This window comes from Podarcis filfolensis (genome assembly GCF_964270895.1).
Source record: "Podarcis filfolensis genome assembly, chromosome: 8".
NCBI lineage: Eukaryota > Metazoa > Chordata > Lepidosauria > Squamata > Lacertidae > Podarcis > Podarcis filfolensis.
Window position 1 is genome coordinate 6,345,579 of NC_139611.1, and position 25,776 is coordinate 6,371,354.

The 25,776-nt window shown below is 50.8% G+C and overlaps 1 protein-coding gene across 1 annotated transcript in view; it reads left to right on the forward strand.

Moving 5' to 3' along the window:
- The first annotated feature begins 956 nt into the window (after positions 1-956).
- GFRA2 (GDNF family receptor alpha 2) overlaps positions 957-25,776 on the forward strand; it is an 83,025-nt gene continuing 58,205 nt past the window's right edge. Inside the window, exons 1-3 of the mRNA XM_083629542.1 lie at positions 957-1,428; positions 17,464-17,778; positions 25,419-25,502. Coding sequence (XP_083485668.1) covers positions 1,389-1,428; positions 17,464-17,778; positions 25,419-25,502 — 439 coding nt within the window. The 5' untranslated portion in view covers positions 957-1,388. The remainder of the gene's footprint in view (positions 1,429-17,463; positions 17,779-25,418; positions 25,503-25,776) is intronic.

The following is a 25,776-nucleotide window of genomic DNA, read 5'->3' on the forward strand; positions in this document are numbered from 1 at the left end:
CTCTCTTTAGAGATAATGGGCAAGGGGTCAGATCTAGAAAAGAGAAGATCCTCTACCTGGGGCAAACATTCCAACAGGAAGGTTGTTGAGCTGATGGGGCAGGCCAGAGTTCCTTATGAGCTGGTGGAGGCTGCAGTTGTCAGATCCTGCACTGAGATGACCTCCAAGGCACAAAACCAGAAGCTAGAGAGTCAGGGCAGCCTAGTGGTTAGAATGCTGGACTAGGACTTAGGAGAGACCAGGGTTCAAATCCCCACTCAGCCATAAAGAAGCTCACTGGGTGACCTTCGGCCAGTCACTGACCTTCAGCTTAACCTACCTCACAGGGTTGTTGTGAGGATAAAAACGGGGAGGCGGAGGAAAACCGGGTGCACCAAACTGAACTCCATGGAGGAAAGGGTGGGATATGAATGCAAAGATAGCATTCCTAAAAATGAACGTGGAGAGCTTTGGAGAGCAGGCTGCGTGAAATCAGCTGGGAGGGAAACGCACTCTGCACGCACACAGAGGTGTTCCTTTGCTTGGCACGCTTGTATGCACCTCAGAGATGCCCTCGGGGCCGTTTGGCGCCAGCGCGGCAGGACACCACCGCCAGGCACGATTTTGGTTTGGGGAGGCAGCTCCACGTCCCCGGAGACGTCCCGGGGAGGTGGGGTGGGAGGTCAGGTAGGTCCTGCGAAAGCTAGGCTCGACGGCGCGCGATCCGACTCCTCCTCGCCCCGCTGCATCCGCCTCTCGCCGCCTCCCTTGCGCCGCTACTCGGAGAGGAGGCATCGCCGCCGCCGCCGCTGCTGGGGCAGAAGGTAGCGGCATCCCGGGCGGCGCGTCTTCAGGGCCAAGTTGGACGGCGCGCCCGGGCGAGGCTGTGCCCCGCCCTCGCTCCCTCCCTGGCGGAGCCACCAAGGGCCTCCCCTCCGCCTCAAAAGGTCCCCGCCCGCCCGCGCCTCCGCCGGGGGAGAGCTCTGCACGTCTGGGCTCCGGCGGGCTGCGGAGAGGCTGCCGAGGAGCGGGCGCGGAGGCCGGGCGAAGCACCGCGGACAGCTCCGCCTCCTCCGCCTCCTGCCGGCCACTTTTGCGGCTGCTTCCCGCGGCCGCCAGAGCGAGCCGAGCGCCGTCCTCGTTGTCGTCGTCGGGCAGGCGGAGAGCGCGGAGAGGCGGCGCGGCATGGAGCCTCCGCTCTGAGCTCCGCTCCGTCGTCGTGGAAGAGACAGGCAGGCAAGATGCTGCCGGCGGAGCGGCGGACGGCGCCTCCGCCTCGCGGGGACTGAGGAGCAGGGCGGCGGCGGCGGCAGGACGGGCGGACGGAGCCGTGAGAGCGCACGGAGCGCGGGAGCTGCTGCTGCTGCCTTGGCGGAGCCGCCGCCGGTCCCGGGGACGATTTGCCTGCCATGATCGCCGCCGGCGTGCTCTGCCTCTTCCTCTGCCTGGGTGAGTGACCGAGCAGGTGCGCCGGGGAAGGTTGGACCCTGGACGGCGAGGCGGAGGGGCGCCCGAGCCTGGACTGAGAGCGGGGTGGGGGGAGACTGGAACGGGGGCGCGCTGGTGGGTCTTCTTGTGTGAAGGGAGGACGGGTGTGTGTTGGAGGGGCGCATCTGCCTGGCAGGGGGCGTCTCAGCTGGTGGGGGGCAGCGCTGCCTTTGCCAGCTGGGAGCGCGGCAGGAAATGGGACATGGCTGGCGGGGGGGGATGGGGGGGGGGTTGGCTGCTTCACCGCAGCGCTCCTGATCGGAGCTGCTTCTCCGCCGCCAAGGTCGGGTTGGAGAGCCCCCCGCCGAAAGTTTAGTTGAAAGAAGGAGAGCGCGGGGGTGCGGGCGGCATTGTCACCTTTGTCTTTCCAGGCCAACCGGAGCTGTGGGGGTGGGAGGGTGGTGTATTTGGTTGGCGGAGGGTGGGGGGCGTCCTCTCTTTTTGTCCGGAGGAATCAACCTCCCTGGCTTACGAGCTGGGGGGCATAAAAGTGCGCCTCGCCCGCCTGCTGGAGGATAGTGAGAGGCCAGTCTCCTGGGGTTGCCCCAGGTCGAGTCCTAGGTTGAGGGGCGGGAGGGGAGTGTCCTGAAGGGCGAGTTGGAGAAATAGGCCAGGGCGGCGGAGAGGGGGGTGTCTCCTGCCCACCCACCCATATATAAGAGGGGAGAGAAGCAGGATCACCTCCATCTCTCCCCAAATGCTGACACCAGGCTGCGGGCGGCCAGCGCCTCGTGAAGAGACCGCCTTAAGTGCTTTGCTGGACTAGAAAATGACCTCAGTGGGAGCTAAGCACTTGCCCACCCCCAGAATGCCAGATGTCTGTGCAGGGATGGCAGAACCAGCGAGGGAAAGGAAGGGTCTTCCTCAAGACCTCACAAAGGTCTGTGGCAGGAAGACCAGCTGGAACAGGCGCAGGGACCCCAGGAGCCTACCAACCCATCTTTGCCCTCTCTGGGCATCCTGGCTGTAACTGGGCATGAGAGAGCGATCCTCGCCACACTGGAGATGCAGCTCACGCCTGCCCTCCTGCCACAACCTGGCCACTCCCCATTTCCCGCTTGGGCTAGTGACTGGTGCTGTCACTGAGAGAGCCTCCATTCTCAATGGAGGAAGGGTGCGTGTGTGTGTCTCATTTCAGGCCTGCTGAGCCCCCCAGCCTTCCCCCACCTCTGCCTCTTCCCTTTCCACTGCCCTTGCCTTCTGCAATGCTTTTGGAGGCTGAGACTGACCCCAGTCGTCATGTTGTCTTTCTCTGCACAAATGTGTGTGCATGCAAACAACGCAGTGTAAGGAGATGGTGGCCAGGATTGGGCCGCTGGCAACAGCAATGACCAGCAGGGCTGATGATGAGGTCCAGGATCCAGTGGACCCCCCACCCAAGCCACCCAACTGGATCTAGACTGCCCACCTCCTTCCTTTTACCGGGAATACTCTCCAACAACCTGGTGCCCTCCTGCTGTGTTGGGGAAGGGCTGTGGCTCAGTGGTAGAACATCTGTCTTGCATGTGGAAGGGCCTGGGTTCAATCCTTGACAGCATCTCCAGAAGGGGCTGGGAGAGATCCCCTGCTGGAAATCCTGGAGAGCAGCTGTCAGTCAGTGTAGACAATACTGAGCAAGATGGACCAATGGTCTGACTTCCTACGTTCCTATGCAACTTCCCTTGGTGTCCTAACAAACCTACAGCTGTGTGATGCTTCAACGAATGGGAGAGTCACTGCACTGGCTGGGGGTGGTGGTGAGAGTTGTAGTCCTAAACATCTGGAAGGTGTCAGCCAGGTTGGTGAATAAAGCTGCTCTCGTGTGGGGCTGATTCTGGGAGTTGAAGTTGAGTTGCAAAGCCACAGCTGGGTCACTCTACCTTTCAAGAGTGGCATGCAACTGAAACGGTGTCCTTTGTATGATAAGGAAAGCTGGAACTTGTCAGCAGAACCAACAGTCCAGTTCCACAAATCTGCTGTCCTCTGTGTGTGTTGCCTCACATATGACTTTTAAAGAAAAAGGCCTGCTGTGGGTTTGGAGGAGAGCGTACAGACTTGACTAGCTGGCAGCGAGCATTTCTGGCTTTCTTTGTTGGGGGGGGGGGTATTCTGTCTTCGGGAGGCGTGTGTGGGATTTCTTCTTCTCTTGATACAACAGCAAAGTGTGGGCTGGCACTAGGACAGGTGATCCAGGCAGGGGGCAAACCAATTACAAATGCAACCTTTGGAACAAGAGTTTGGCACCCAGACAAACTGCATGATTAGATTTCCAGATCTGCTTTCCGTTTGCTGGCTGACCACAGACATCAATAGGTGCCTGGGATAACTTGGGTGTCCAGAAGATTTAGCAGGGAAAGGCATTCGTTTTTCGTTGTTTTTCGCACAAGCCAGGTCCTGGATCACCAATGCAGAGCAGGTCCAAAATCCATGGAGAGTGTCTCGTTGTGAACTGACAGGACATCAATTCCACGGATGTCTTTAGGCTGGCTTCTGAACAGGGTCACAAAACGAGGAAGAAGCTGATGTTTTTAAAGTGGGATGGGCTCAGGCACCATGTGAAAGGAGAGCGATCCCAGTGGGAATGGGGAAGTTGCCCTTCTCTTCCTGGTTCGGGGGGCGGGAATGTGGTTTTCAGGCCCTTGTTCCTGATGCAGGGCATGAGATTTAGGGGCTAGGTCTCCTGGAACGACCCTTGGGGGATTCCCATAGCACTGTGAGCTTTGTGTCCATGGCTTGGATTACATTATCCCCGTATGGAAGCATATTCTGGAAACAGAGAAACTGAAACAGGACAGATGGATCACCGAGTCTTAACCAAGTGGAGTATCTTGAGTTGGGTGCTCTTGATTGCAGTTGCAGTAGAGTAAATACGGTTCCTGCTGTTTTGTTGCTAGATTTAGTTCTCTCTTGATACCTTGGGATATAGTGGTCTCATCTGGGCTGGATTATCGTGAGTGGGACCTGTGGCAGTTTGGTGGGTGACCATCCTGAGTGGGTGACTTTTCCCATCCCTCTCATGGATGATTCTGTTAACGATCAAGGTTGCTGCTGCTTGCTGAAGCTGCTTCCTTGCTTTGTGGATCCCAAGCCTAGAGGGAGGACTGCTTTGTTTCTTGCTGTGCTTGGTGTCTGCTGCTTCTAAGAGTGTTGTTTGGTGGTGATAAAGTCAAAGCAACCAGTGTGGTGTAGTGGTTAGAGTGTTGGACTAGGGCCTGGGAGATCAGGGTTCAAATCCCCACTCAGAAATGGAAACAAGAGGAACTACCGACGATTGAAGAATGGAGAATGAAACTGACAGACTATGCAGAATTGGACAAATTAACTGGGAAGATTAGATATCTTTGAGACCAAAAGTTCTTCGAGGACTGGGAAAAATTTGTAGAATATCTGAAAAGCTTAAGTGATGGACAGATAACGCTAGTGGGGTTTCAAGAAGCACTGTGAAAATTGAGAAGTATTGTTAAAAAGAAATAGAAGTAGGAGGGTATATTAATGACAATATAAAATTTAGGGAATGTGTAACTAAAGATTAAATATGGATGATTAACAGAGAAGCTGAAGGAAGTTCAAAAAGAGATATTCTGTGAAAACTTGGATATGGAATTTTTGTACAATTTTTGTATTGGAAATCAATAAAAATTATTATAAAAAAACAACAAATCCTCACTCAGATATGAAGCTTCCTGGGTGATCTTGGGCCAATCGTTCACTCTCAGCCTAAGCTGCCTCACAGAGGTCTTGGAGGAAAAGGCGGGATATCAATGCAACAAACAAACAAATAATATTCTGCCACCATTTGCCATTGCAACTTTTCTATGTTGCCTTGCATAAGTGTCTGGTGAAAAACTGCCTAACCTCATAGCACACAGTGCTGCCATATTGGCCTCTAGGGCCGAAGTGGCTTCTGAATTCTGTCTTGGCCTTCCGCTGACAGTCACACAAGGAAAGGAGCAGGTACTACATGGGATGAAATTGTCTCTCAGCACGTGTCCCCTGGGTGCTGGGCTCCACTCCTTTCCAGCAACTTGATCAGAGATGCATTGTCTGGTTATGCAAGACAGTCTGCTATGCTCAAGGGGGGGGGGGTTCCAGATGAGGGATGAGCTGCGCTAGACAAGGGTACCAAAGCTGCCTAAAGGGGGAGGGAAGACCATTGCTGAACACCATTCAGATAATGGCTCTCTTCCAAGTGCTTGTGTGTGTGTGTGTGTGTTGTTGGGGGGGGGGCAGGGGAGGAAGGAGCAGGGGGAATCACATTTCTCCTGCACACAACGAAAATGAATGGCAACAGCCACTTCTTCACACAGCACATGGTTAAACTACAGAACTCCCTCCCACAGAGCAGGAGGCAGTGATGGCCTCCACCTTGGATGGGTTTAAAAGAGGATTAGACAACTTCATGGCAAAGAAGGCTCCTAGCCACAATGGCTATGCTGTGGAGGCAGCAATGTTTCTGAATACCAGTTGCTGGTAACCACTGGAGGGGAGAGTACAGTGGTACCTCGGGTTAAGAATTCGTTCTGGAGGTCCATTCTTAACCTGAAACTGTTCTTAACCTGAGGTATCACTTTAGCTAATGGGGCCTCCCACTGCCACGCCGCACGATTTCTGTTCTCATCCTGAAGCAAAGTTCTTAACCCGAGGTACTATTTCTGGGTTAGCAGAGTCTGTAACCTGAAGTGTCTGTAACCTGAAGCGTCTGTAACCCGAGGTACCACTGTACTTGTGTGCTCAAATCCGGCTTGCGGGTTTCCCTTTGAGGCATCTGGTCAGGCACTGTGGGAACAGAGTGCTGCCCTAGATGGGCCCCTATGGGCCTGATCCAGCAAACTCTTCTTATGTGCTTATGATCTTACTGTACCAGGTGACTCCACCTGGTGGTATAGAAGTGCCAGTGACGGGCTGTTGATTGGTGGTCATGGAGGCAGCGAGGTCAAAGGTCTCAAGCTCCTCTTGCACAATCAATATGCAGCCAATTTTGGGACTCTTTCCTGAAATAGCTGGTGTTTAAAACCGAGCACCCCTTCCCCAATGTAGAGCTCACATGCTTCTCACCCAACACCCTGTCCAATGACTGTTGTCCACACAAAATCATTTCACAAATCTTTCCAATATTTTATTGAGTTTATATCCCACCTTTTTCTGCAAGGAGATCAAGGTGACATAGATGGCTCTCCCCAAAGGTCATCCAGTGAACTTCATGGCTGAGTGGGGATTCAAATCCTGCTTTCCCAGGTCCTAGTCCAGGCAGTGGCAAACTTGGCCCTCCAGATGTTTTGGGACTACAACTCCCATCATCCCTAGCTAACAGGACCAGTGGTCAGGGATGATGGGAACTGTAGTCTCAAAACATCTGGAGGGCCGAGTTTGCCTATGCCTGTCGTAGTCCAACACTCTAACCAGTACACCACACTGTATCTCAGTGTACACCGCCCCCTTCCCCGCTGTGTCCAGTGTTGGAGCAGAACTCTGCTTCTTTGCAACGGGTTTGTTTGTTTACACAACGTGTTTACTGCATGCACACCACAAAATGGTGTGCATAAAAATATTAAAACAAAAAGCACCAATTAAAATGATGCAATAAAGCCAAAGGGTGTGTGGGAGGGGAACAGCTGGAACGTGAGAGCTCTCTTTCCTTCAGGACGAGATGCTGATGGAGTAGTTCTGCGGTGGTGAATTTTGCCAGGAACGGTTGTCTGAGTACAGGAAAAATGTTAATACTTCTGCTCTTCCTGCCCTGCTGCCCCCCCAAACAGAAAGGCTGCCCCCTCCCCTCTAGAGGTGGGAAAGGACTTATTTCTTTCTGTCTGGAAATGCTCTGAGACTCAAGTCATTGAACTTAGGAGTGACCACTGTCATAGGCCAATGGCACTGCAGGCGCCAGTGGTGGTTTAAGAGAGAATTGGACAAATTCATGGAGGAGAGACCTATCAAGGGGTGCTGGCCATGATAGCCATGCAGTCACACTTCTGACTCTCAGGGCTTACCTTTCCTCCCCTCTTTCCAGTGTTAAACCCGGGGGGGGGGGGGCGGAATTGCAACACCTTCTATTTTCCCTTATCAACAGGCACAGCCTGCGATTTAAAGCTCCGTGTCTGAGTGCCCACCCTCTTTTTGCTCTAGAGCTTTCCCCGCGAACACCCACCCTTTAAATCTCATTCAGAGCAAGCGTCAATCCGCTGAAAAGCCAAATTGATGTTTTCTCCGATTCAGCTTTAAAGAATGGGTATTTGCAGGGAAAGTTTGGGGCAAAAACAAACAAACCCTGCTCTGACACAGACCTCTGCCTGGAAATAGGGGTGGGGGGGATTTAAGTAAGAATAATCCTCCGGTTGTTCAGAATCGCAAGTGGGGAAAGAATTGCTGTTATGTTCAGCTCCTTCTTGCAACATTCCCTTTAGGACATCTGGTTGGGCAATGTAAGAGCAGGATGTTGGACTAGCTGGGCCATTGACCTGGTCCATCAGGATCTTATATTCTTATGGAACCTCCAGGTCCACAGGCAGTCTGTCCAGAATCTTAAGTTCTTAGGAGCATTTGGCCACTGTGAAAATGGGATACTGGGCTAGATGAAACCCCTTTTCACCTGATCCAGACCCTTCACACGTTATTTCAACTGCTCCAACTTTATCTCATTTCCTGAGAGCCAGTATGGTGTAGTGGTTTAGAGTGGTAGACTCGTAATCTGGTGAACCGGGTTCGATTCCCCGCTCCACCACATGCAGCTGCTGGGTGACCTTGGGCCAGTCACACTTCTCTGAAGTCTCTCAGCCCCACTCACCTCACAGAGTGTTTGTTGTGGGGGAGGAAGGGAAAGGAGAATGTTAGCTGCTTTGAGACTCCTTCGGGTAGTGATAAAGCGGGATATCAACTCCAAACTCTTCTCTGAGGAAGGATAGGCCAGGATGTGACCGGTGCCACACAAACAACCATTCAACTTTCCTTTTTGCCTACCTCTCAGAGCGCTCCGCTTTTGGCCTCCTTCTGGCCCCAGCTGTTTGACCCTCCTGCCTATGCCAAAGCAGCTCCACCCTGGTCCCCCTGAGCCTCTGTGTGCTGTAGAGCCAGGTCATGAGGAACTGGGGCCTTGATCAGAAGGCCTCTCTGAGGCAGCTGCACCTCCCTTTCAGGTGGGGGTCACCATGCAAGGCTTCAAGGCCAGTGTCCAGGGTCTCCCATAAGCCTCTGGGATGGAGAGGCCGTGTGCTGGCTACTGCCAGGGACCAGGCACTAGCCTTCAGAGGGCCTTGCAATGGAGCAGGCAGGCTCCGGTTTGAACACGATGCTGGAAAGTATCTAGAGGAGCAACCCTTCGAACTGCCCCACCTGTGTGTTGCCTTGGGAAGCACTGAATGGGCAGAGGGCCCACCTGCCTGTAGGTGTCGCTGCTGCCTCACTTCCTAGGGGCTCTGCCCGGTGCCTTTTCTATGTATGGTGGTGGCATCAGTGGGGTGGGGCGGGCAAAGGCTCTATGGGCCCAGATTACAAGCCAGTGCCAGGCTGTGTGTGCTTGGAGGCAGGGGGCCTTGGAGAGGCAGCCCTTTTGACCCCCCTCCCCACTGTCTTTCAGCCAAGAAGCTGTTGGGAAACCTTCCCAGTCTTCCCTCCTTAGTCAAGTGGGTGGCAAGAGGGGGGGGCGTTGCCTGAACCAAGCTAGGGGAAAGCTGAATTTTCCCATTCAATGGGATGTTCCTGCCAGACCAAGCCAAACAAAGTACAAAAGAAGCGAAGTTCCCTCCTGGGGGAGCAGGGTGGAGAGCTGCAGCCCTGAAATGCTGAGCTTATTTACGCTGGATTAAGTGGATCAGTTTGGGGGTGGGGTGGGGGGAGGAGAAGGAAGATGGGGAGAGACAGAGAGACTCACTCTTGCGAAGAGAGGAGGTGATTGTGTTTGCTGGCCTGCTGGGCTCCATGGATGTGGGGCAGAGCCTTCTCTGCCTCCTTTCCAACATAAGAGCAGCAGCCTGCTGGGTCAGGCAAATGGACCATCTCGTCCCGCATCCTGTTCTCACACTGGGGAGCTTGCAAGCTGGACATGAGCACATGAGCACTCTGCCCACTTGCAGTTCCTGGCAGCTGCTTTTCTGAGGCACAGTGGCATCTTGGCTAGCAACCACTGATAGCTGTATCCTCATCCCATGGTGGTCGAATCCTTTTTCAAAGCTTTGGAGTACAATTTCCATCAGCCCCAGCCAGTGCAGTCTTAAAAGTTCAGCATCTGTTACGCTGTCTGGGACTGATGGGAATTGTCGTCCGGAGCATATGGGGTTGGGAAAATGCCATGCACCCAGCAGGGATGGGCAATGCTCTAATAAACCCCCTAAGGCAGGCCATCCTTTCCCTGAGCTGGGATCTACAAAGCCTTAAAACTTTACTGACGCACTTCAAAGAGCAACTGGGCCAGGAACAAAGTCTTGGGAGAAGATGCCCTTTGAAGGCTCAAGTTTTGATCTCTGCTGGCGGCAGCTGGATCCTGTTCCTCGGGTTTCTTAGCAGTTTCTTCTCACCCACTACTAAGGGGTTGTCCTGCCATGGCTCCCACCCAGGCCTGCTTCTCCCTCTGGATTGGGGGTGGTGGAGGTGGAGAGAGCATGCCCCAAATCCCAGAGTGCCCCTGTCAGCCCCTGTCGACAGTGCTGAGCTATATGGACCAATGGTCCGATGCTGGATGAACCAGCTTCCTGGCTTCCCAAACTTTGCTGTTGCTTGTTTGCCTGTGTCAAATTACTTTAGGCAACTGGTCATTTGGTCATTTCAAGTTTCCATTGTATCTTCTTGTGCTGACATTGACAGCCCTCCCCTTCCCTCCTTTTCCTTTAGCCTTGTTCTTGGCTTTGACTCAAAGGGTTGACACCACCTTGGCCACCAGCTTCCCAAGTTGCCTGCAACTCTTGGCCTTACCTTGGACAACCCGTTCTGCCTCATTCTGTGCAGTGCTGGTCTCTGTGGCTCATATGACACTCAGAGCAGGTGCCCAAAGCTGAGCAACCACAGCTTTGGCCAAGTATGGATGTCAGGATTGAGCAGCCCAAGATGCAGCCTTTGTTGGCTCTTCTTGGAGGTTCCCAGGAAGCTAAATCAAGGGAAGTATAGTACTGTTCTGTTCTGCGTTGGTCCGACTCCACTTGGAGTCTTGTGACCAGTTCCGGTCAGCCCAGTTTAAGGAGGAAATTGACAAGCTGAAGGTGTGGAAAGCTGGATGGCCAAACTGATCAAGGGTCCGGAACCAAGAATTATGAGAAACAGTGGAGAGAGTTGGGTACATTTAACCTGGAGAAGAGATGACTGAGAGGTGACACAGTAGCCATCTTCAGATGTCTAAAGGGCTGACCCATGGAAAATGGAACAAGCTTGTTTTCTGCTGCTTCAAAGGGGAGGATCCAAACCAATGGATTCCAGTGACAGTAAAGGAGATTCTGGCTCAACATCAGGAAGTTGAACAGATTACCTGAGAAGATGGTGGGCTTTCCTTCACTGGAGGTTTTTAAACAGAAGGTTGATGGCTATCCGTCAAGAATTCTTCAGCTGTGATTCCTGCTCTGCGGGGCATTGGGCTAGGTGACTTTTGGGGTCCCTTCCAGCTCTACAAGCCTATGAAATCAGAACACACCAACTTATTCACCGCTCCCAAATTCCCTCCTCTCCTGAGTCTGCGTGACTTTAATCCTGTAAAGCAGATGAAGGCATCAAATCTTGTCATGCTTTCTCTCTCAGCGCATCATGCAGTTTTAATGAAAACAACATGTCCCAGGCATGGAACTGGGTGAACTTAGGTGAACCCTGAGAGGGTGCTGAATTCAAAGGAATGTGTGAACTGTGGCTCTTGTGTCACCTTGTGCTAACCTCCGCGCAGCACCCACATGTCTGACACGTGATGGAGCCCAACCCCTTTGCATTTGGAAGACGGGGTGCTCTGCTTCAAGGCTGCTAGGATAACCCCTTCAGGGCTTTCCAGACTTTCAGCATCTAATTCCTGCAGACAGCAGTCTGAGACCGAGGTCATTTCACAGATGGAGGCTTAGAAGAGGAAGCAGCAATTCCCTCTCCACTTTCTCACAGGACCCTCCTGAGACGGCATGACTGGAGGGCCAGTGAAATGCAGAAGACCCCCAGGCTGGGGACAGTGAAAGCCAGCCTCTGCCAACATGGTGCCCTAGCAGCCATCCATAGCCTTGTTCTCCATTCATATGTCTAATCTTCCACCAAGTTGGTGATGGTCACAGCTTCCTGTGCAAGTGAGTTCCAAAGCTGAACTATGTGAAGACACGTGTCTGTCCAAAATCATCCAACATTCAGGGCTCGTCCACACCCTGCCCTTTCTAGGCACAAGTTGGCACTTCCCTGGTCTGTGCCCAAGTGCTGCTTCCCTCCCCTTCCCCACCGAAAACCTGCTCTTTGCTGCTGAATTGGAGCAAACAACAGTTCAGGTCAGGCATCCCCGAACTCGGCCCTCCAGATGTTTTGGGACTACAACTCCCACCATCCCTAGCTAACAGGACCAGTGGTCAGGGATGATGGGAATTGTAGTCCCAGAACATCTGGAGGGCCGAGTTTGGGGGATGCCTGATTCAGGTTTTCTGCAGACTGCTGTTTGCTCCAGTTCAGTGGTAAATAATAGGTTTATAGACCTTGAACAGTATCCTTTTTGAGGCTCTATAGAGCGAGATGAGCGTGCAACCCCCGAGTTGTCCACGACTGGACCTAACGGTCAGGGGTACCTTTACCTTTTAAGCAGAACTGTACACAATATTCCAAGTACAGCCACACCATAGAATTACATAATGGCATTCTGATATTGGCAGTTTTATTTTCAGTTTCCTTTCCTAATGATCCCTAGCACGGAATTCACTTTTTTCAAGGCTCCCACACACTGGGATTGAATCCACCTTTGCCCCCAAATCTTGTTCCTGGTCAGTAATGCCAATTTGAACCCTGTTAGAATATATGTTAAGTTAGGAATTTTTGCCCAAATGTAGAGCTTTGAAGGCTGGATGGGGATGGACTGGAAAAAGGGGAGAAAACAGGTATTTCCCCACTTCTTCAAAGCCCTTTTTCTCCCATTCTGTCCTTCCTGTCCCCCCTCCCCCATGGACATTTTGAAAGGTTTTTGGATTAAGAAATATTTTCTTTTAGAATGAGGAACAAAATGTTTAAGACCAAGTTTTCATATATTTATGCCCTCCAAATGATTTCTAAAACTGTGTAACAGTAAGACATTTGTGTAACACCATGTACTGTATTAGAGACGCGGGTGGCGCTGTGGGTTAAACCACAGAGCCTAGGACTTGCCGATCAGAATGTCGGCGGTTCGAATCCCCACGACGGGGTGAGCTCCCATTCTTCGGTCCCTGCTGCTGCCAAACTAGCAGTTTGAAGCACCTCAAAGTGCAAGTGGATAAATAGGTACCGTTCCGGCAGGAAGGTAAACAGCGTTTCTGTGCGCTGCTCTGGTTCGCCACATGACCCGGAAGCTGTATGCCGGCTCCCTCGGGCAATAAAGCGAGATGAGCACCACAACCTCAGAGTCGGTCACGACTGGACCTAATGGTCAGGGGTCCCTTTACCTTTAGCTATGTACAGTATTGGATCACTACAATTCCTGTACCCCAGGACAAGCAAGCCCTGAGAGTACAGCTCAAATGCAAGAGAGAGATACATTTCTGCCTCTTGGGGGGCCTTGCCATTGTGACAAGGGAAGTAAGAAGGATTCAATGCTTTCTTTGTTTGTAGTCTTCCTCTTCTTGGCATAGTTGGTGGATCTCTTTCTGCCTTCTAGATGAAACCTCAAAGGACTGGGCTTGGGAGTAAGAACAAAGCAACATAAATTTTATTGCCATCCGATACATGCTCCTGAAAATCTGTCGGATCCAAGATTCAAAGCCAGGAATGTAAGTGATGACAGCACAGTTTCTTCATTTGACTGGACTACAAAACAGGCAACACATTGCAGTCTGGATGTTGGGCATGTACTTTTTAAGTGTTTCAGAGTACAGACCATCTTCATGCATTTGGTTAAGGGATGTAGTCTGGGATTCTGCCAAGCATATCCCTCCTGCAAGACGGTGGCAAGGCCTTTGCGCAGCACAACCCCTGACTCCTCTTGCTTCTTAGCTACTTCTGATTCCTCCGTCTTCTGCAGCACATGAAAGAATCGCCATTGTCCTCCTCTTGTCTTGCAGTAAGGTTTGATGGATGTTTTAGGAGGCTCTCGGAGTCTGCTGGGATGTTTCTTTGGTGCCTGAAAATAAAAAGGCAACTGGATTCTTTAGAAAGGGCTGACTTTGTAGGACAGCTGTGCAGGAGATGGGTTCTTCAAATCCCAAGAATGACTATAGCCCCAGCATTTCAATGGGATATTCTTGGCTTTGGAGAAGAAACAGCAGGACTCTCTCTCTCCGCCTTTCTCTTTAAACGTGGTGTTTGGAAGCTGTCCTTCAATGAACAACACTGAGCTTGCTGTACCCTTATTGCTCCTCTTGGCTCCACCCAGCTTGAACAGTGAGGAAAGTTGTGATACATGAAAAATGAAACGTGAACTGTGTATGTGATAAAGGGGAACCATACCGCGGTAAAGGCGTCTTCTTCTGTTTGTCCCTGTGCCAGTTTCAGTTTACAGTGGTACCTCGGGTTACATATGCTTCAGGTTACATACGCTTCAGGTTACAGACTCCGCTAACCCAGAAATAGTGCTTCAGGTTAAGAACTTTGCTTCAGGATGAGAACAGAAATTGTCCTCCGGTGGTGCAGCAGCTGCAGGAGGCTCCATTAGCTAAAGTGGTGCTTCAGGTTAAGAACAGTTTCAGGTTAAGTTACGTACCTCCAGAACGAATTAAGTACTTAACCCGAGGTACCACTGTATTGGTTAATTTTTGTAGTAGGGCTGTTTCCCATACTATTTGGTACTATTGGTCCATGCTTACTCCTGACAGGTCTCTCCAATGTCTGGTTATGGTGTTTCACCCACCCACCCGACTCACACACAAAAACAAAGATCACCACAGCCAATCACAAACAACCACACCCTAGGCCAACCCCAACCTCTCTCACCACCAAAGGAACACAAGTGAACAGCAGAGAACCTGCACAAGCAACGTTGACACCAAACCCCACATACATTAAGCAAAATAGATACATCGCCACCCGACCCCCACCCCCCCATCTTCCCCCTCTGCCCCCCTAATGTCTCAACAAATGAAACTGATTTGTAAAAATGTTACATGGAAAAAATATGAGAGACATTACACATACTTCTGTAAAACAAGAAAATCTTTAATAAACAACAACAACAACAACAACAACAACAACAACAACAACAACAAAAATATGAAAAGTGAGGCTTGGCAGTGCTGGGCAGTCCGCCTCCCCACTGTGCCCCCAGAACTGTCGTTCCAGTAACACTTTCATTTGACATTCAGTTGTGACCTTCCTGCCAAAGACAGGCTGGCAGCTCGGTGTTTTAAAGTGACAAAAAGAAAGAAAGAGAAGAAAGCGCTTTACCTGCAAAAGAGCTGCCCAGGTGCTTCTGCTGCTGCTGAGACAGGTGTTGCCATCTGCCAATGTGGGATAAATGAGCCTCATACAAGCAACATGCTTAACCCTAATTAATGCACGAAGGGGTTAAGACCATAGAGTAAGTTGCTCTGCCAGACCTAGATAGGTCACACCCCCTCACCTTGAGAGGAAGGTTAGCAAATGCTTTGCTTTCTCACTTCCACCATGTGAACCTTACCTGTAAGGAGCCCTAAGCTAGATACTCCAAGCTTAGACTGCATGGCTTAAGCAAGCCACTTTTATGTTTCTATACAAATAATTTAGACATAATTTAGTGCCCTAGTTTAATGTGAAGAAAAACTTGCTTCTATCTGTCCTAAATATTCTCTCTGTGTGTATGCCTTTCCTGTTGTGTGTGGGCAAGGAGGTTCTTGAGTAACCCTCAGTTTTTCTTCCACATTTTGTGGTGCCCAGGGCGTTTCTTCAGATCTCCAGATGTGCACCTGGTCCCTCAAAGGTTGTCGTCTCCTGGCTGGCAGGAGCACACCTGGTTTCTGTCAGCAGATGATGAGACACAAGAAGCTTGCATTTTCTCATGGCTCTTGGTCCATGTGTGGTCCATGCATTTGATTGCTAGATGCCTTCTCTGCCTTTTGCCCGAACAAATGCTTCAAGGCAGTTTCCAGCAAATATATGAAGTATTCAGGAAAGCACCCTTGGGTGCTGCGCGATGGCAGGTTCTGGGTGGTGTGCTCTTCACTTCTCCTGGGGCTAGTCTGGGAAAGGATGGTGGGTGGCCTCCGTGTGCTAACACTCACCAGCTGTGAGGCCTTGAAGGTCTGGTGATCCTGCTGAGTTGAAGGAGAGGCAGCCTTTTAGGTGGGGCAGGAGGAGCTTGGGGCTACTATTTTAATACTTAGATCCTCTCATTGCCATTTCTGGTAACACAGAAATGTTAAAACATCAGAACCAAAGAACATTTTGGGTCTGTTCTTGGGGGACAGGGGGCAGGCTGGTGTGGAAGACCTCCTGGTTCTGAATAGGGTAACTGTGCCTCTGAAGGACCATGTGCACAGCCTGGGAGTCATTTTGGATTCACAGCTGTACATGGAGGCGCAGGTCAATTCTGTGTCCAGGGCGGGGTATAAATAAAATTATTATTTATTATTATTATTATTAAATTGGTACACAGGCTGAGACCCCACCTACAGGCAGACTGTCTCGCCAGAGTGGTACATGCTCTGGTTATCTCCTGCTTGGACTACTACAATGGGCTCTACGTGGGGCTACCTTTGAAGGTGACCTGGAAACTACAACTAATCCAGAATGCGGCAGCTAGACTGGTGACTCGGGGCAGCCGCCGAGACTGCATAACACTGGTCTTGAAAGACCTACATTGGCTCCCAGTACGTTTCCGAGCACAATTCAAAGTGTTCGTGTTGACCTTTAAAGCCCTAAATGGCCTCGGTCCAGTATACCTGAAGGAGCATCTCCACTCCCATCATTCTGCCCAGACACTGAGGTCCAGCTCCAAGGGCCTTCTGGCGGTTCCCTCACTGTGAGAAGCAAAGCTACAGGGAACCAGGCAGAGGGCCTTCTCGGTAGTGGCACCCGCCCTGTGGAACATCCTCCCACCAGATGTCAAAGAGATAAACAACTACCTGACATTTAGAAGACATCTGAAGGCTGTTCCCTGTTCAGGGAAGTTTTTAATGTGTGACATTTTAATGTATTTTTAATCTTTGTTGGAAACCCAGCCAGATGGGCGGGGTACAAGTAATAAATTATCATCATCATCATCATCATCAGACCAGGGGCTAGATACCCACAAGCAGTTCTTAGTGTTATGAGAGAGGGAGAATAACTTTTCTTGGTCTACTTTATCCATGTCAGGATGATTTTTTTATGAACTTCTTTCATGCCACCCCTTACCCACAGTGTTCAAAATTAGCCAGGCACCAGGCTCATTTTGCACCTGGCTTTCAGTCACTTGCAACCAAGTGAAGATGCCTGGGGGCCAGGATGACACCTGACATCTCCACCATCTGGGGACCGTTGGATCGGCACAGTTTTCACAGCCTAATCCTGCAGAATTCTATCAATTATATTTTATCTGCACAGTTGCAATGAATTTCTGCAGCCCAAATGCTTTTTCTGTGCAGCGTGATTCATGATTAAGAGAAAGAGGTCAGAACAGGCCTGTTGGACTGTCCTTGGCTCAAGTGACTTTTCTTCTTTAAGTTCTCAATGCTCTTAACCTAGCTCAAGATTGTGAACTAGCGAGATGTTCAACTGAGAATCAATCACGGTCAGTCCATCATTTTGGGAAAAAAGACTCTAGAGCCGTCTTGCCTCCTAGACATTCCGTTTTGGTGACTGCAAATTTGGTTTAAGGAGCCATTTGGTGCCTCGCTTATATATCTGAGTTTGTAACACTGCTTACCCAGGCTTTGGGGACGTGGTGCCCTGTATCTCTGCTCTCTGCCTCTCTGAGCCGCTTCTCTATGTTCTCCTCCTTGCCTGCAGACAAGATGTTGCACACCTGGGCTGCTTCTTCCTCGCTCACCACCCAGGACTTCCACACCTGGCGGATCCCTGTGGACTGTGTCCGCGCCAACGAGCTGTGTGCGGCCGAGCCCAGCTGCAGCTCCCGTTACCGCACGCTGCGCCAGTGTGTGGCCGGGCGTGACCGCAACACCATGCTGGCCAACAAGGAGTGCCAGGCAGCGCTGGAGGTGCTACAGGAGAGCCCCCTCTACGACTGCCACTGCAAGCGCGGGATGAAGAAGGAGCTCCTGTGCCTTCAGATCTACTGGAGTATCCACCTTGGCTTGACAGGGGGTAAGTAGCTTCCTGGCTAGCAGGGGTGTGCATGTGTGAAACTGAGTTGATCTTTGAGAACTGGGCTGGATTGCTGCAATGCGCTCTACGTGAGGCCGCCCTTGTGCTTCATCTAGATCAGGCATCCCCAAACTCGGCCCTCCAGATGTTTCGGGACTACAACTCCCATCATCCCTAGCTAACAGGACCAGGGGTCAGGGATGATGGGATTTGTAGTCCCAAAACATCTGGAGGGCTGAGTTTGGGGGTGCCTGATCTAGATGCCGCAGCATGACTGCTGGCAGGAGTGAGGCCCTTCACCAGATGGAATACAGTGGTACCTCTAGATGCGAACAGGATCCGTTCCAGAGCCCCATTCGCATCTCGAAGCGAACGTAACCCGTGTCCACGCATCTGCACGTGTGCGGGTCACGTTTTGGCACTTTTGCTCATGCGCATGACGTCATTTTGAGCATCTGCGCATGCGCTAGTGGCGAAACCCGGAAGTAACACGCTCCATTACTTCCGGTTTGCCGCAGAGCGCAACTCGAATGCGCTCATCCCAAAGCACATTCAACCCAAGGTATGACTGTACACAGGACATGAAAAAATAATTACCTTTTGCTTTAAGAGATTATTTTTTAAAAAACAAAACAGAAAGAAATCAGTGCCTAAAATGGCTAGTAAGCCTCTCCTTGTAAGCAGGTGAAGGAATAATTCAGGGAGTACAGTTTCAAACAGTTACGGACAGCTTAGCCACAGTAGTTCATGCACCAGTTATTTCATGGATGAGACTGCATTGCACTCTATGTGGGGCTTCCGTTGCGCTTGATCTGGAAGCTGCAGTTAGTGCAGAATGCTGCAGCACGATTGCTGACGGGAGTGAGGCCTCGTCAGCACAGAACACCTTTGCTCAGAGATCTGTACTGGTTGCCAGCTTGCTACTGGGCCAAGTTCAAGGTATTGCTATTAGTATATAAAGCCCTTAACAACTTGGGACCGGTTCACTTGCGAGATCGCCTCACCCTTGTCTGCCGACATGACCGCTTCGGTTGGCAGCACTGGCATTGTGAAAAGTACAGTGAAGACGCCGGCCTGATTTCAAGAGGCGGGGAGTTCCAAAGAACCAAACGATTTGAGTTCTTATAAATGCATAACGGGTATTACATGGCACCTGTACCAGTGCCGGTTGTGCAAGTCTGCATCTTATGTTTCGATGGGAGAATCCCAGGGAAGCCTAGACCACGCTTCCTTTGAAGAGAGGCTGGATAAGGTTTACTGCTGTATGGACTTGGTTAAGATTGTAGGCTTTTCAAGCACATCTTCCAAGCCACATGACCTTGCTGGCTGCTCTTGATGCTGCTGCTCTTGCAGACCAGATGTGCTCCCTTTCCCATGCCTTCTTTCCCTGGCCAGCTGTTAGACACCTCTTCCCCTTCCCCACCCAGTGGAGAACAAACCCTGCAAAGAAACCACATTGAAAGGGACTTGCTTCTGTGTTGCTGCAGGCAGTGAGGGGTATGAAAAAGGAAGGGGACAAAATATGGTTTGCTATCCCCCTAACGGGCTGCCCAAGGCACATGTCCCCTTTGGCACTCCCTGCAATCCAGACTTGCAATGCCATGGCAAATTCTGAAGTGCAGGAGCTCATCAGGAGAGTCCCACATGGCCATGCTCCCCACAGCGTGTCCAGGAATGCAGGTAATGGTGCTGATCCATTACGATGCACACATATCAGCAATCTAACTAGGGGTAAGATCCATGGAACTCTGTGCAGTTACAGGGAACCAGGCAGAGGGCCTTCTCGGTAGTGGCACCCGCCCTGTGGAACGCCCTCCCTTCAGATGTGAAGGAAATAAGCAGCTATCTTCTCTTTAAAAGACATCTGAAGGCAGCCCTGTTTAGGGAAGTTTTAATATTTAATGCTGTATGGTTTTAACACTCGACTGGAAGCCGCCCAGAGTGGCTGGGGAAACTCAGCCAGATGGGCGGGGTATAAATAATAAATTATTATTATTATTATTATATATTATTCCTGACTGCAGAGGTTCAATGTGCAAAACACATCGAGATTTCACAAAAGATCTCCAGCCAGCTGAAATGCAGCCGTTTGCCTTTCACTGGAAATGCAAAGAATCTTGTAAAGAGTCCTGCACCGGAGTGGGTTGGACCAGATGATCCAGGGACAGGTGGTACCTTCCGTCTCTTATAATTCTAAGTGTTAACATTTAAACTTTTAGCATGAAGTAGGGACCCTGCCAATGAAAAAGAAGGCAGTACCCAGCCTCTGTGTGACATTTACCTCATTATCTCAGTTTTTCTATGTTAATCTGTCACAAACAAACTAGCCCAGGAAGGTGCAGCAGCTGTAAGTAAACTGGCAGGAGGAGGGAGGAAAGCAGTGGTGAAAAGGGGGGTGCTCTATTGATGGATGCACCCCATTTTACACATATAAGATCTGTGGCGCAGTTTCCTGTTTCCAGCAAATGCAAGTCCCTGGGCATATTTCTCTGCACCTACAGGCAAAGGATAGTTTGCAAATGGCAAGATCTGCCCACCTGCCCAAGGTGTGGCCCCTGACCAAATGCCCAAAGGTCCTCTTTCCTCTTGGAAAGAGCCCAGCTGAGCTCCCCACCCGCCACAAGGCTGCTCCCGTTCCACCTTGGTGCTTCCCCCCAGAGGCTATTTCTGCCTCCTCCAGCTCAGGGGAAGTCCACTGCCCTTTTGATGCAAGGCAATTTTCCTAGCGAGGGGCAAAGTTTTTCAGATACCTAATTACCTATGGCCCTGGCGAGGCGATATAGAAAAAGAAGCAGCTGAGGCACCTGAATTGCGAATGTGTGATTTGTCATTGCAAGCCCAGCGAGGGGGAAACGCAAAGCTGTGGCCTGTCAGAGCTGCCCATGGAGAGACAAAGCTTTGATTCCACGCCAGCAATTCTCCAGCTTCATGGAGGCAGAAGCAAGGCTAGCCACTTAATCGATTTCATAGAATTGCTAAGTTGGAAGGGACCCTAAAGGTCATCCAGCCCAACCCCCCGTGCAGTCCAGGAATCTCATTTAAAGTATCCCTGGCAGATGGCTATCCAACCTCGGCTTAAAAACCTCAAAGGAAGGAGAGTCTGCCATCTCTCATGGGAGTCTGTTCCACTGCTGAACAGCTCTTACCGCTGAATCAGAACAAACAGCAACTGACTTTTCCATGGATTGCTGTTTGTTCCAATTCAACAGCAAAGAGCATTCTTCCAGGGGAGCTGTGGGGCAAATGCAAAACCTTTTGGACCTGTGCCTAGAAAGCATGGGAGAAGTGGAAAACCACTCGGACCTGAGCTTTTTAAGCATGGGACAAGCAGGGGTGTGGACAAACCCTGACTGGCAGCAGCGCTCACCCAGTCAGGGAGTGAGGTCTCTCCCAACCCTTCCTGGACATTCCAGGGATTGGACCTGGTACCTTCTACATGCAAGGCAGCTGCTCTGCCACTGAGCTATGGCTGACAGACACCAGGACTTCCCTCACTTGCTCCCCCTTTGCACACTTAGATGGAAGTCAGAGCCTCTTTAAAGGCAAAGGGACCCCTGACCATTAGGTCCAGTCACGGACAATTCTGGGGTTGCAGAGCTCATCTTGCTTTATTAGCTGCAGGAGCCGGCGTACAGCTTCCGGGTCATGTGGCCAGCATGACTAAGCCACTTCTGGCGAACCAGAGCAGCTCACAGAAACGACATTTACCTTCCCGCCAGAGTGGTACCTATTTATCTACTTGCACTTTGACATGCTTTCAAACTGCTAGGTTGGCAGGAGCAGGGACCGAGCAACGGGAGCTCACCCCGTCGCGGGGATTCGAACCGCCGACCTTCTGATCGGCAAGTCCTAGGCTCAGTGGTTTAGACCACAGCGCCACCTGCATCCCCAGAGCCTCTTTGGGCATGTTCAAATGACCGCTTCCTCCGCATCCAGTGCACGCCCACTGCTAAATTTAGAAGCCGCATTCACACGATGTTAGCCACGATCCGTTTTGTTCCTGCTGTTCCTTGACAAATGCTGCCATTTCTGAAGCCAGCTGCAATCTGATTAGGAAACTGGGTGCGGAGTCAGCGGTCACGCGAATGTCTGGCCATCCCGTGTGCGCAGACAACAGCTTCGTAAATAGGAATTGTCAGGGTGGGAAACTGAAAAGGTCCTGAGATAGATAGATAGATAGATAGATAGATGATAGATAGATAGATAGATAGATAGATAGATAGATAGATAGATAATTTATTACGGTCAGAGACCAGCTTATAAAACACACTTGGGGGTACAGTCCCAGAAGGAAAACAAACATTGAAAACAATGTACAACAGTAATTTAAAATTTATAAATGTGATAAGTGTATAGACACTTAAAACTTTAAGATAAGCTACCGCAGAGAATTGACCCAGAGTCACCCATGGAACCAAGTACAGTGGTACCTCGGGTTAAGTACTTAATTCATTCCGGAGGTCTGTTCTTAACCTGAAACTGTTCTTAACCTGAAGCACCACTTTAGCTAATGGGCCTACCGCTGCCACTGCGCCACCAGAGCACGATTTCTGTTCTCATCTTGAAGCAAAGTTCTTAACCTGAGGTAATATTTCTGGGTTAGTGGAGTCTGTAACCTGAAGCGTATGTAACCCGAGGTACCACTGTATGGGGATTTTCTTAACGAACTAGTTTGGGTCGGGGGATGGTCTGCGCCTACAGATCTATACACAGAATCTGGCGACCATCGTTCAGGCATCCCAACCCACCACTCCCTGATGGGAACGATACTCTGTAAATGCATCTTGGAACTCTGTGGGCGGCTGGGAAACGACCTTGCTGCGTCTCAAGTCGGATTGCAGGGGGTTGGGTTCCGTGACGCCTCTACAACTCTATGATTTCCATGTGAACCTCCCGTTAAGGCTCTGTCTTTCCCTTCCCGGGCTCCCGTTCCCTATTGAGAAAGGAGAGGAGCAGCCTGTGTGAGAAACGTGCCCTTGAAAAGCAGCCTCTGTGCACGGGGGCAGCTGAGCTCGCCTGGCAATGGGGAACAATCCCCAGTACTGTAATGAAATGCATTTGTAACTGTCCAGCGAGGAGCTCCCGTGGTGGGGGCTGACCCTTCCTGGAGTGCTCCTGGCTTGCTAATAACCTTGTGTTTGAGCAGCTGAGCTTCTTAATTACAAGAGAGGAGGGGGGCAGCTGCCACCATCACCTCCTCCTCCTGCAGGCTGAGAATATCTTCTATGAGTAAGCAGCCCAGGAGGAACCTGGGAGGGAGGTCTCCTCCTCCTCCACCACCAGAGTCTTTCCATCCTTTGAGCTTGTTTTGCAACTCCTGATCGCAAAGGGTGGAACAAGTAAATCAGGGGTTGGCAACCTAAGGCCCGTGGGCCACACGCAGCCCACGGAGGTCGTTTAACCGGCCCCCGAGCCGCCCCCGAACTGAGCTGCCCGCTCAGTGAGTCCCCACGCGCTGCGCTAAACCGGTGTGGCGCAGGGACTCACTTCTGTATTGCTGGAAATTGCATCTGCATGCATGTACACTCTCTCACACACGCAATCCAGCCTACAGAGGGATCCGCGCTGGAGTGAACCTGTCCAGGTGAGGTAAACCTTGCTGACCCCTGAAGTAAACGATCAAGGGTCTGGAAACGAAGCCTTAGGAGGAGGAACAGTTGACACTACCCAGACACTGAGGTCCAGCGCCCAGGGCCTTCTGGCAGTTCCCTCACTGCGAGAAGCCAAGTTACAGGGAACCAGGCAGAGGGCCTTCTCGGTAGTGGTGCCCTCCCTGTGGAACGCCTTCCCACCAGATGTCAAAGAGATAAACAACTACCAGACTTTTAGAAGACATCTGAAGGCAGCCCTGTTTAGGGAAGCTTTTAATGTTTGATGCATTACTGTATTTTAATATTTTGTTGAAAGCTGCCCAGGGTGGCTGGGTTATAAATAAATATATAAATAATAATAATAATAATAATAATAATAATAATAATAATAGTTATTTAGCCTGGAGAAGGGAAGGCTGACAGGTGACATGATAGCCATCTCCAGATACCTGAAGGGCTGTCATATGCAGGATGGAGCAATCTTGTTTTCTGCTGCTCCAGAGGGCAGGACCTGAACCAATGGGTCCAATTTTAGGGGAAGGAGAGTCCGTCTAAACAATAGGAAGAACTTTTCGGTGGCAAGAGCTGTTTGCCTGTGGAACAGACTACTTTAGAAGGTGGCGGACTCTCTGTTGTAGGGTGCTCGCTTTGGCAGCACATATACTGTGAGTTAAACCACAGAGCCTAGGGCTTGCCGATCAGAAGGTCGGCGGTTCGAATCCCCGCGACGGGGTGAGCTCCCGTTGCTCGGTCCTGCTCCTGCCAACCTAGCAGTTCGAAAGCACCTCAAAGTGCAAGTAGATAAATAGGTACTGCTCCAGTGGGAAGGGAAACGGCGTTTCCGTGCTCTGCTCTGGTTCGCCAGAAGCGGCTTAGTCATGCTGGCCCCATGACCCAGAAGCTGTACGCCGGCTCCCTCGGCCAATAAAGTGAGATGAGCGCCGCAACCCCAGAGTAGGCCACGACTGGACCTAATGGTCAGGGGTCCCTTTACCTTTACCTTTATATTAAAATTGGAATGATACAGAGAAGACTCTCCTTTGTAGGAGGCTTTTAAACAGACAGTGGATGGCCAGGGATTCTTTAGCTTTGATTCCTGCATTGCAGAGGATTGGACTAGATGGCCTTTGGAGTTCCTTCCAACTCTAAAATTCTATGGTTTAAAGTGGCGTTGGGACTAAGAGCTGCTGAAATCCATGGTTTAAACTGGGGCCCTCCCTCCTCTGGATTGCTTCCATGCTCCTCTGGTCTGGTGTGAGAATCACAGTCACACCAGGGCTTCAGAGGTGAATTGGGAAGCCAAGGGCTCCCCAATGCATCTGAAATGCCTTGCCTGAGCAGCTTCAGGGGCCGTTCAATCAAGCTACTTAGGCTCTTGACGCTTAGAACTGTCCATGTTAAAATAGCCTTTTCCTCTTTCGTCCTTGCAACAACCCTGTGAGGCTGTCAGTCCTGTTTCATAGGTCAGATATCAAGAAAAAGGGGGCAAGAGAGCTTCATCTGGAGAAAAGTGTTTGTGAGCTGAATCCGATTTCACAGATCAGCTAAGGCCAACCCATGATAGCTGCTGATCCACACCACTCTCTTATCCAATCAGTGGAGGTGGTGCTGTTATAGGTGCCACGCAATACTCATTCCACATTTGCAAGAAGTTGGTATTTTAGTGTGGTGGAACCTGCACTCTGGAACTCCCTGCCTATTGACATCAGACAGGCGTCTTCACTATCCTCCTTTTGGTGTCTGTTAAAAACATCCTTGTTTAGACAAGCCTGCCCGGATCTTTAGAAAGTTGGTGTGAGTTTTAATCTGTGCTTAGTCTATTGTCATTTTAAATTCTCCAAAGCCTTAAACTGTTGCTGTTAATTTTTCTGATTAACAATGCTATTGATTCAGGTTTTCGGTCAACTGCTTCGCGTTTGTTTTCACAAGAAACAAATCGCAGATTAACAGGGATCCAGGGATCTGTGGCTCTCTGCCCCCACCCCGCGCAAAAGCAAAAGGACATTATGAGTTTCTAAGAGTCTCCCTTTCTCCTCCTTCTCATTCCAGGAGAAGAGTTTTATGAAGCTTCCCCCTACGAACCAGTCACCTCTCGTCTCACTGATATATTCAGACTCGCTTCAATTGTCTCAGGTAAGAGAGGCCAAGGGAAAAAGGCTTCCTGGCCATTTCCGTTTGCTGTTTTCTATCCAGGAGAACCAACATCTTCTTGCTCCTCTCTCGTGGGAGTTCAGGGCTGTCTGTGTATGTACACATGGCACTTTAAAGCAGATCTGGTTCATCCCACCAGGGCCAGCCCTACAATGAGGCAGAATGAAGCAGCTGCCTCAGGCGGCGGATGCTGAGGTGGGGCAGGGAGTGAACAGAGCTGTGATTGCCACATGACCTGCCCTGTAGCCCCTAGGCT